At 37.7% G+C, this 12,361-nt stretch overlaps 1 protein-coding gene across 1 annotated transcript in view; it reads left to right on the top strand.

Annotated features, from left to right (window-relative positions):
* Positions 1-11,612, top strand: part of Kpna1 (karyopherin subunit alpha 1) — a 65,674-nt gene extending 54,062 nt beyond the window's left edge. The window contains exons 11-14 of the mRNA XM_008842940.2: positions 2,678-2,803; positions 4,448-4,575; positions 7,513-7,691; positions 8,166-11,612. Coding sequence (XP_008841162.1) covers positions 2,678-2,803; positions 4,448-4,575; positions 7,513-7,691; positions 8,166-8,353 — 621 coding nt within the window. The 3' untranslated portion in view covers positions 8,354-11,612. The remainder of the gene's footprint in view (positions 1-2,677; positions 2,804-4,447; positions 4,576-7,512; positions 7,692-8,165) is intronic.
* Positions 11,613-12,361: the final 749 nt, after the last annotated feature.

The raw sequence follows: 12,361 nt of genomic DNA, 5'->3' as shown, positions 1-12,361 counted from the left end.
TGTTGTTCATAGTGTTAGGAACATCACAATGTTCTAGTAACATCTTTCTGATAGGTTTTTCCTTTTGCATATGGTAAGTCTGAGGAAGATTTTCCCCTCATACTTTGCAGTGTCTATTCAACTTTTATAACAGGACACATCATTTGTAGTGACTTGTTTTGCCATTTTTCTTCCCACTGTCTGGAATGTGTTGATGATGGTGTCTTCATCTTCCTAGGCTTCCAAGATAATGGAATCCTTGGGTTCTTCACCTCATTGACCTCAGGGAGCTCTGTTTTCTGCTGTCTTTTTTTTTTGGCGAGGGGGCCATTCTCTACGGGGCAGTCCTTCAGCCTCATTCATAGATCTTTTTTAAAATAAATTCATCTGTCATCTTTATGTACATGGATTGTAAGAGTTGAGAGCTAGGCATTAGCCTTACCTTTGTTTAACCAGCTTCCACTCTTAGCAAGGTATTCATCATTTGTGCTTTTCTCATCCCTGAAGTGAAGGAAATTGGATGTTTTTTCAGATGTCTTAAGCTTATAATGTATTCAATTCCAGATTGTTGTGTTCACAAGGGACTAGTTTCTGTTTACATATCTAACCTGTTTCAGTTCCGTGTCTTGGTGTTTGGCTTTACTGGTTGCTCATGTCACAATCATGGACATGGATATCAGCTTGTTTCTTCCCTCATAGATCACTGAGTCTTGTTCTTTGATCTCTACTATCCTTAGCGTTGCTTAGTTTTGACATTTTACACAAGAGAAAAAGCAAATATATATTTGATTGTGTTTTATAAAATTTCTATGGGACGACACAGGACATTTTTTTAATATTTTATTTTTTGTTTTTATTTTATGTGTATGAGCGTATTGCTTACATGTAAGTAGGTGTACCTGTGTCAATGCAGTGCCCACAGAGGTCCAGAAGAGGGCATCAGATCTGGAACTGGAGTTACAGACAGCCATCGTGTGGGTGCTGGGACTCAAACCCAGGTCCTCTGCAAGAGCAGTCAATGCTCTTGATGGCTGAACCATCTCTCCAGCCCACGTAGGAAATTTAATACATGACTTATCTCTAAGGAGAGCTTGGTAGTTGGAATACAGGAAAGGAAAGGAGTCTCTTTAATGCTGCAGTCTTTATACATCCTGAATTTTTTTTAATTGTGTATGGGGCACATGTGTGCCATGGCTCCTGTGTTGAGGTCAGAAGACAACCTTGTGGAGTTGGTGCTATCTTTCCACTTTTACATGGATTGTGGGCAAGTGCCTTTACCCACTGATGCATCTTGACAGCTCACATTTTGGAGTTTTGAACCATATTAATGTTATTTACTTAGGGTGGTGGACCCAGCTTTTTAAGGCTGGGGATATAGCTCAGTGGTAAATCACTTGCCTGGTGTTAAGTTCACCATGGCACCACATAACGTTTTCTGTGTCCCCTCCCACCAGGGCTCTTTGCTTTTGCCATGTTTGTTAATTGAATTTGGTCTGGCCACTTTAGCACATACTTTCTTCCCTTGCCCCCTCCCTGCTCTAGCCACCACCTCCCACATACCTATACTCCGTTGGTAATGTTGTCTCAGGCTTCGTGCTTTCAGATTGACATTTTTCTTTGGGAAACCTTGTTTGAACCCAAAAATCTTGTTAGGTGATTTTTTTTTTTAAATAGCACTAACCAATTATATTTATCTTACTTCCTTTGCCCTTGTAATCTGTTTGGTAGTTGGGTGCTTCTTTGTAATCTTTGTATCCCGTAAAGTGCACAGGTTTATTGATTATAAGGTGGAGAGCTGTTAGATGATTTAAAAATCTGACTCTTGCTTCTTATTTTCTGATCACTGGACATATTTATCTACCCAGAAGACTTAGCTGTAGAGGCAGGAAGATGAATGAGAAATCCTTTCGTGGCTGCTGATAATAACATTATGGTAGATGTTGAGTTGTGCTTTGTTTTTTTGAGACTTTAATGATCAGGCTAGCCTCAGATTCAAGAGCTTGCTGTCTATGCCTCACAAGAGCTTAGATTATAGATGTATACCACCACACTCATTTCATTAGTGGTTTTAGTGTTTTGTCAATATATACAATGAAGCTGGTTTGATAATTTCAGAAAGTAATTCATACTAAATATTTCTTTTATTGGACTGGCAAGGTGGCTCAGTTGGCGAGGGTGCTTGCCACCAAGCCTGGCAACTTGAGTTTGATCCCAAGGACCCACATGGTTGAGAGAACTGACTCCTGTAAATTATCCTCTGACCTCCACATATGCTGTGGCGTGTACATGTCCATACACATACAACCCCCCCATGAATAAATACAACTAGAAAAATGCTTTTTTTAAAAAACATACGTACAGTTACTTTTGAAACTTCAAGAGATTTTTGTTTTGTGTATTTGTCCTAAAATAAATTCTGAGAGATTTACTTATCATCTGGGAAGTGGGTACAGGAGGATCCTAGACTTCAAGGTCATCTTTAGCTATGTCTTGAATTTAAGACTAACCTGGGCTATACAAGACCCTGTCTCAAAAAAAAAAAAAAAAAGCAGGCAGCAACAGGAGGCTCTCTGTGAGGTAGAGACCAATCTGGGCTGCATAAGACCCTGTCTCAGCCAATAAAAGTAAACAAAAATCTAAAACCAAAGTGATAGTTGAAACAATGCAGTAAATAAAACGTAAAAACCTTTTCTTTTAGGTCATTTTGAATTGCTCAGCTCTTCAGAGTTTATTGCATTTGCTGAGTAGCCCAAAGGAATCCATCAAAAAGGAAGCATGTTGGACAATATCTAATATCACAGCTGGAAATAGGGCACAGATCCAGGTAATGCAGTAGTACCTGCCTTAGTTAAACCATCACTTCTAAAATCGTTAACTTCTAATGTCATTATTTCATAGTCTGCTGCTTTCTTTCTCTTGACTAATGTCAAGTCTACTTTTACTCTAGACATGCATTTTCTTTTTGCTTTAAAAATTTGGTGGTTTACCAAAGATCTAAGAAAGAGAGACTTGTATTTTCAGCATATTTTGCTTGATTCTATATTGAGTAGATTGACTTTACTTCATAGTAGACTATTTTCCATGAACCCATGTATTCGATTGCTTCTATTTTTCATGAACTTTTGGAGACCTGTTTTCTTTAAATTGTGATATGCCCTTCTGCAGAATTTCTCATTTTCTTGCTATAGGAAATTATACTAACCCATATTAGGTTTCTGCGCTGGTATCAAACATGAAGTAATTTGAGGAAGACAAGTGATTGTAATATCTATCTGTAATATTGGTGTTGAATATAAGCACTACATCCAATTAATAAGGATTCTTCACAAAAATTTTTTGCATTTACTCTGTGTGTGTGTGTGTGTGTGTGTGTGTGTGTGTGTGTGTGTGTGTGTGTGTGTGTGTGTGTGTGTGTTTCATGCAGAAGCATGTGAGCATGCTACAATGTGTGTGGAGGTCAGAGGACAACTTGAGGGAGTCTGTTCTTTCTGCTTTGTGTGTTCCAGAGATCAAACTGAAGCCATCAGGTTTGGCGGCAAGCATTTTTATTCACTGAGGCATTTTGCTGGGACCAGTGAAGAAGTCTTACAATCTTTGGGAAGTGGTTCTGAGAGGCAAGATGGCCTAGAGATGTTTTAAACTCAAGCGGGAAAAGGAGACTTTTTTTTTTTTTTTAAAGCCCTTTTTTTTGTTTATTTTATGGGTTTTTAGGAATTATTTTGTGTGGTTGTAGGTGCGTTCAGGTGCATGCCACAGCACTTGTGGAGATCAGAGGGCAACTTTTCTGGGTCGTTTCTGGCTTTTCCACCATGGTTTTGAGCTCACCCCTCATCAGGCATTTTTCTTGGATTCTGGGGTTGAAGTCACGTTGTCAGGCTTGTGCAGTAAGTGTTTTTACCCACTGAGCCTTCTCCTTGGCCTTGGTGAGACTTGTTAAGACTGCAAACTCCATCGTACTAAGTATAAGCCTCTTAAGATGATACCGGGGTTGGCAGAATGGTTCAGCAGGTGAAAAAAATGTTTGCTGCAGAAGCCTGAAGACCAAATTCGTTTCTCAGAACCCATGGAGGAAGGAGAGAATGGACTTTGGTTGTTTTTGAGACAACGTCTCACTATGTCGCTCTGGCTGACCTGGAATTCCCTATACAGACAAGGCTGGTTTTGAACTCACAGAGATCCACCTGCCTCTGCTTCCCAAGTGCGAGGATTAAAGATGTGCACCACCACAAGCATCCAAGAACTGACTCCTGAAAATTGTTCTCTTACCTCTATGCATAAACCGTGATGCTCACGCACCTGCACTCACATACATACAAATATATACACACAATAAATAAAAAATTTAAAAAGATGATTACAGGAAAAAACATCTGAATGTTATTTGTGAAGGTCAACTTATAATTACTATTAGGAAAATTTCTATAAATCTTCTAATTCCTTAACCTCTTAACATTTTCTTTAATTTCAGACTGTGATAGATGCCAACATTTTCCCAGCTCTTATTAGTATATTGCAAACTGCTGAGTTTCGGACAAGGAAAGAAGCTGCCTGGGCCATCACAAATGCAACTTCAGGAGGGTCAGCTGAGCAGATCAAGTGAGTTCCAGCTGTGTAGTAGCTACAAATAAAATGAAAAGGGTTTATAACACACACACACACACCCCGCCGCCAATATATAACCTAATATGAAAGCTTAACTGCTTGGGCAGTAAGGTAAAAAGAAAATAATCTTGAATAAGAATGCTTAATTCTAGCCCTTTGGCAGGCTGTTCTCAGTGTTGTAATTAGACTCAGATGTACATTTAATTTTTTAGCACTTCTCTCATTTTCAGTTTCTTAATAAAAGATGTGTTTTATTTTATATTTATGTGTGTGTGTGCCTGTATATGTTGCCTGTGTGCAGGTGCCCCTAAGAGACCAGAAGAGTATTAGACCCCCTAGAACTGGGATTATAGGCAGTTGTGACCCATCTGACTTTGGTGCTAGGAACCCAACTCTGGTCCTCTTGAAGATAGAAAATGCTCTTAATCACTGAGCCATCTCCAGGCACCCCCTTCATTTTCTATTTTAATAAAGTCAGTCTATATTAACCTTTTTTGTTTATTTGTTCCTGTTAATTGTGTTTTTGATGCATCTAAAAACTCATCTTTAGAACAAGATCATTTAGATGTTTTTTTCCCCCTCTTCTCAGGAGTTTTGTGGTTTTTCATTTTACAGTTTGGTGTTGGGTTTTTGTTTCTCTTGTTCAATTTTGGGGGATGGGGTCTTATTTTAAAGTCCAGACTAACCTAAAGCTTACAGTCCTCTTGCTTTAGCCTCCTGAATGTTGCTGAATATAGACTTGTGCCACCACACTCAAACTGACTTGAGTTAGTTTGGGAATGGGCAAGGTCTGTGTCTGTGTAGGTTTATTATTTTTGCATATAGATAATCAGCTGTTTCTGCACCACTTACTGAAAAGATAATCTCTCTATTAAATATCTATGCTCTTTTGCCAAAGATCAGTGACTAAGTTGGTGGGTTTCTAGGCTGTTTTGTTACATTGATTATTTTTTTATTTTCACCGTGTTAAGGTGTCTCAATGAGTGTAGCTTTATAGTAAGTCCTGAAAATAGGTAACATCTTTCTACTTGGTTTTTCAATATTGCATATTCACTATTTTGGGAGTTTGGGCTTTCCATGTAGACTTTTAGAGTCAGTTCTTATGGTATCCATAAAATGTACTAAAACCTTGATTGGTCTTACTCCATTTAATGTTTAGATCTTACTGGGAGGATCACATTGGCTTACCAGTATTAATGCTTCCTGTCTGTGAACATTGAAACCCCTCCATTTATTTAGAGACTTTCTGATTTCTTAAATTTTGTAGCTTTCATATAGATCCTGTACATATTTCATTGGGCTAAACTGTTTCCTAATGCTACCATAAATGGTGCTATGTTTTATTTTCAAATTCTAATTGTTGATTGCTATATACAGAAAAGCAATCAGATTTTGTATATTAACTTTGTATCATAGACCCTTTCTGTACTTATTTTCTGCATAGATAATGATAATATCAGAAAACAAAGAGTTTCTTCCATCCCAGTCTGTATTCCTTTTATGTTCCTTTTAAAAAATATTTCTAGAATTTCCGATGTAGTAGAGTAGGAGTGGTTAGAACCTTTCCAGTACCACCTTCCTTATTTCCACTGTTTCTCTTCAAGTATGATTTTCGATGAACATTTTTTAAGACTATTACATAGGTTCCCTTTAGTAATTAGTTATGATGTTTCTTTTAAAACAGAACGAAAAAAAAAAAAAAAACAAAAAACAAGGATGGGGCTGGAGAGATGGCTCAGCGGTTAAGAACGCTGGCTGTTCTTGCAGAAGACCCAGGTTCGAGTCCCAGCACCCACATGGCAGCTAACAACTGTCCGAAACTCCAGTTCCAGGGGATCCCACGGCTTCTTCTGTCCTCCATGGGCATTGCACGATATGGGTGCACTTACCTACATGCAGGCAATACATGCATACATATAAAATAAAAATAAAAATAATAAAGTACTTTAAAAAAAGGATTTCGAGTTATTCTGTTAATCTCCATGTCATCAGCAATGATGATGCATTTTATTATTATAAGGATCTACTGATTTTGTCTTTTCTTTCTCCCTGTTAGAGAGCATCTATTTATTTTAGTTAAAAAATTAGTGAGGAAAATAATTAACACTAGTACTGAGTTCCAAAATCCACTAAGTTCCAGAATTCATCTAGATCATTATCTGTTTTCTTTGTACACAACTTGAGAAACCAGGTTGATATGGATTAAATAAATGTCTTCTATGAATATGATACAGTAATCTTGGACTCACCAAAACTAAGCTATTTTGGAGACCATGCCTCAGTGAATAGGGGAAGAACAAAGTTGATTCCCAACATTAACCTTGGGCCTACACACACACAGACACACACACACACACACACACGCTCCCTCAATGTGTACCCATACATGCATGCACGCGCGCACGCTCCCTCAGTGTTTACCCTTACATATACCAAGCATGCAGTCATGCAACATACACAAACATAAAAACTGGAAAAAGGGAAATAAACTATTTTGATGAGTCATTTATAGTCAGAATTGGGAAGAATTCCTTTTTTTTTTTCTTTCATTACAAAAACTGAGGGGAAAAAAGACGGGAGATTTTGTTAAATAACTAAAACTGTTAACATTTTTGTTCTTTTTATGATGATACATTTCTGTAGTTGGGACTCATAATGGCTCAAGTAAAGGCACTTGCTGTGAAGCTTAATGAAGTTAGTTTGATTCCTGGGCACCCACATGATGGAAATAGAAAACTGACTCACTCAGATTATTGTCTGACCTAACACACACACACATACACACACACAGACTAAAATAAATAAATGTTATTTTAAAAGTTCTGTGGTTTATGGGTATCTATTTCTACAAGTTTAAAGATGACTGTTTCAGAAGATGTTCTCATAATGAAATATTTCGTATGGCTAACTTGTCCTCTTTTGTTGGCTTAGGTACCTAGTAGAACTGGGCTGCATCAAACCGCTCTGTGATCTCCTTACTGTCATGGACTCAAAGATTGTACAGGTTGCCCTAAATGGCTTGGAAAACATCCTGAGGCTTGGAGAACAAGAAGCCAAAAGGAATGGCACTGGCATTAATCCTTACTGTGCTTTAATTGAAGAAGCTTATGGTAAGATGCTTTGACTGAAGCATTTTGTGACCAAGAATTAAGAAACAGATAATAGCTATATAAAACCTAAATATAGGCTGGGCATAATGGCGCACACCTTTAATCCCAGCACTTGGGAGCAGAGGCAGTCGGATCTCTGTGAGTTTGAGGCCATCTTGGTCTACATAGTGGGTTCCAGGCCAGCTGGGGCTCTAGGGAGACCCTCCCTCAAAAAACAAACAAAACATAAACATAGTAGGCACTGGGTGAAAAGGTGACTTGCAGAAATTCTTTCTTAAACCAGGTGTTGCTTACCATATATATTTAAGATAGCAGTTTGTAATCCTAGTTTCCAGATGTAATACCAATAATCACTTCTATACTGTTATGAAATAGAGGATATGTAAATAGAGAATCTTTACATCAAGGAAGTAGATGTGCAAAATGTCATTACTGGGATTTTCAGTAAAGAGTTTCCTTCATTCTTCATTTTAGGTCTGGATAAAATTGAGTTCTTACAGAGTCATGAAAACCAGGAGATCTATCAAAAGGCCTTTGATCTTATTGAGCATTACTTTGGGACCGAAGATGAGGACAGCAGCATTGCACCCCAGGTTGACCTTAGCCAGCAGCAGTACATCTTCCAGCAGTGTGAGGCTCCTATGGAAGGTTTCCAGCTTTGAAGCAATACTCTGCCTTCTTGTTCCTGTGTCAGACCAGGCTGTCCAGTCGAGTCCTCTTGTGGAGCCCACAGCCCTCATGGAGCTAATTTTTCAAATGTTTTCCATAATACTGTTTGCGCTCATTGCTTGCCTTGCGCACCTGCTCTCTTACACACATCTGGAAAACCTCTGGCTCTTTGTGGCGGAATGCCCTTGTAATAAAGGGTAATCAGAATGGCCCACTCTCTATGGAAAAATCCCTAAGTTTTGGAGATCCACTCTTATATTAGAGTCATGGGAATATACGCGTATTAATGTGGCTCCCTTTTTTGTGGGGGAAAAAAAGAGGACTCTTCCTCATTCCTTAAAGTGGGGAAAAAAAAAATGACATTAAAGAAACCTAAAACCTTTATCTTGAATTTCACACAACTACTTGCAACAAGGGAGATGTTTAGACTTGTGTATGCTTCAGAGTACTTTTCTTGAGTTCTTCCACAGTGAACCCTTGGATTACCTGGTGGCATTTTCTAGACAAATTTGCATTAACCCTTAACTGAGATTGGATGGTTTTCTTTACTCTAATGGAGTCATTCTTCAGATATTAACATCAAACCATCCACTCCCTCACCTTCAGCCTTCAGTGAATGTGCTTTCTAGTTGTCAGGAATGCTGAAGAATTAACACTTTGACTTTTAAATGTGATACAGGTTAGCAGATTCCCTTAAAGCAGAAAGGAGAGGAGCACATATTAGTACAACTTTTGCTTCTTTGATCTTACTGTGTTTTAGGATTTGGAAGTGGTTCAGTTTTAATGCTGGTATAGAGATTTAAAGTTCTCAGTAAAATCATGTTCTAAAATTCAACTAAAAGAATAAGAGGAAAACAAACCTTCACTTTCCCTAAACCTCAACCATTGTGACTAGAGGCTGTGTGTCTGTATGACGAGAGATGCTCAGGCTTTGTGGTCCTGATCAAGGGCCTAGGTAAATTGGAGTTCACCCTAGGTGCTTTTCCTCTCTGTGACTGGCAGATAACACATATTTAAATGTTACTTAGGGATTTTTTTTTCTTAGTCAAGTGCAGCTTGATTCTAATGTAGTCCTGCTGCATATATGGTCCTTTAATGCAGCATTCTTATCTTTAAAAACTTAAAGTCTTCTCAACATGACCTCTGAGCTGTAAGGGAGGCGGTCTTTTTCTAATAACCTCAGTGTTCCCTAATCATTTTATTTCATCTCCTATTCGTAGCCTACCTCCCCTAATAAGAACAGTGCCCACCTCCTGCTTATTTAATGATGACTGCAATCTGCACCTGCAAATGGCGCTTCCAGTACTGTGTTCACTGATCCACATTTGTGCTTGGATTAGAATGGGGGAAAGAAACAGAAACAAAAAAGTGTAATTGCCAAGAGAACTGCGAATGAGTTCAATACGACTTCCCGGTGCTAGTTGGCCGTCTTGGCTCAATGTTGGGACATACCATCAAAGAAGATGAGTTTTTGATGCTGTTCCGTTGAAAATGAATTCTGAAGGAAAAGTTGCTCACTTCTGTTTCAGAGGATACCTTTTAAACCTCTTTAAACTTATCCTCTTATAGAATTCATTATAACCCCAAAGTGTAAAAAACTATCTGGAAGTTGCCCCGACAAGCTCTTTCATATCTCTGGTAAATCCTGCTGAATGTAAGGGGTATTTCAGAGCTTTCATACCTCATCATGATGCTGTTTATACAGCCAACTCATTAAAATTCACTTCATTTAAACTAGAAAGCTTCAGAGACAAAGGACACTTATCCGCCAAGAGTGTGACGCATTCTTCGCCTCTAGTGTTTAGTTGTGTCTGTGCTCTGGGATGGATACCGTCTGATGTCTGTTACTGATGGAGCAGCCACTACAAAACTAGTCAACTCCCATCTATCCTGTTCATTTCTAGTGCTGCTTTGTGCTGAGAGAACATTTTAGTTTACTGCACTTGACCTGTACAAGACTGATTCTTTGTAATTTTAGGGATAAATTAGGTGGTTAATTTAAAGACGAACTTTCAATGTTGCCTTTACATCACATTAAAATATAACTTCTTTCAGAAGGGTAATAGAAGCACTGATTCATAGTGAAAATTGTGTTTTTAGCTTTGACCTTTTTTGTGGCTGATTTTTAAAAAAGCAATGTAAATTACTGGTAACATGTTATTTCTATAGAATGCTTTAAATTATGTACCTTCTATTGGATAGTTAAAGTCTTTGCATCTTATAAACCAGTTTGAATGAAAAGAGATATAAAGCACACAGAGTTGTCTTCACACATTAATAAGAGCATACAGCTGGAATTTTTGCTAACAATTGCAGGGTGTCTCAGTGAATTAAGGGCCATTTAACAGATGTGATCTGTTTTATCTAAAACAGAAGGATTACTCTTAATCCTTATCCTAGAAGTTCATGAACCCTAATTTCTGAACTTGTTTTTTTTATAATAAAATGATTTTTTAAGTGTAAAATTTGGAATTAACAAAAATTAAACCCCAGCAAAATTCAGATATTCTAGAATTCAGTACAATTAAGTATACTTTTTTTTAAAAGGGTATCTATAAATCCTACTTGTCCTTCACTTGGCAAAGTCTTGTTCATTTAACTTAATCTCTTGACTGTATCAGAAGGGTGTTGCTCATTACAAAAACATGTTAATTACAACAGCAGAAAACCTTAATGGGGCAGGGTGTGACTTTTCCTTTCCCTGTCTTCCTCCAAACTCCCAGTATGGATTTTGTTCTGAGAACTTTGGTAAGAGAAAAGCAAATACAGAGAATTTGAGATGTAAAGACATCTGATATCTGCTGGACCAGCAGGTAAACATCCTTGTATGGAGGAAGGAATAGAAAGTAAGGCTGCTGGATATGAAGCAGATGATTTAGGAGATAATTCTTTGTGGAACACTTTGCTCTGCTCACTATTCAAAGCCAGTTTTATATTGCCCTCATCAGTAGTACTGTTTTTGGAAACTCTTGCCCTAGGGTTGTTTCTTCCATAAGCAGGCAAAGTTGATGGGACTCTGGGTGGTTTTTAGCCTTGCTGTCACAGAAAAAAATTAGCAGCTGTCCAAAAATAAACGAATATTTCAGTTGCTGATATGCCTAAGAAAAAGTATGTAAGTATAATTTATCAACAAACTGTCAACCAAATTCTCTATTGTACATTACTACCTACAGGCAACTTTGGATTTATTTCTGTAGTGCTAAATAAACATTTCAGCTGTTTGATCCCCAAACATGGGGCTGCATTGTAAAAGGTTTTCCTCGGGTCATCAGATTTATTTTAATTTCTGATTAGTTTTGTGAAAATTGCCTTATTTATAAGCAAGTCATTGTAGTTGTGTTTAGGGGTTAAAGCTGCTTATTTAAGTTGGAGATTGTGTTCAGTAAAGAAAAAGGAGTTTTAGAGAGGGATATTATTTACTTTCAATTGTACACAGTTTGCTACTTCCTGTATTCCAAAATTTGTAGATTTGTAGAGGTGAGTATGCCTTTATGGAAGTTTCTGATCTCATTTGACATCCTAAATTAATAGGACCATTTTCTTCTTGTTTGAGGTAAACAGATTCAATATCTATCCTCTATATAGTTGGGAAATAATTTGGGTTACCTTTTCCTATCAGACAAAGAGTTAAAGTAATTGGACACCAGATGTGACGAAGGTATGTTGACTGTAATATAATTGATACCCTGCATCATGCTTCATTGTTAGAAAAGCACAGTTTGTAAGAATAGGTACTACGGCACCCAGAGTAATGTTTGATGAAGGTATTTATATTTTAAAAAGGATCAAATTGCTATTGGACATGAAATGTACCTGGAAGCTTGAGGTAAGAAAGAAGGAATATTAGTGGCACAGAATTTGTCGACTAAGGGTAGACAAATTTCGTTTTTTCTTTAGGTCAAAGTGAAAGCAAGTTGTCTTTATTTAGTGTCACTGTGTGCCAGGTAACTGGCTAAGGGCTTTCCCTTGTTTTTGATCAGTCCTCTAGCCTTTGTTAGAGA

The sequence above is a fragment of the Nannospalax galili genome, unplaced genomic scaffold, assembly GCF_000622305.1.
Source record: "Nannospalax galili isolate Female #2095 unplaced genomic scaffold, S.galili_v1.0 scaffold18, whole genome shotgun sequence".
In the NCBI taxonomy this organism is placed as follows: Eukaryota; Metazoa; Chordata; class Mammalia; order Rodentia; family Spalacidae; genus Nannospalax; species Nannospalax galili.
This window is presented reverse-complemented; position numbering and strand designations above follow the sequence as displayed.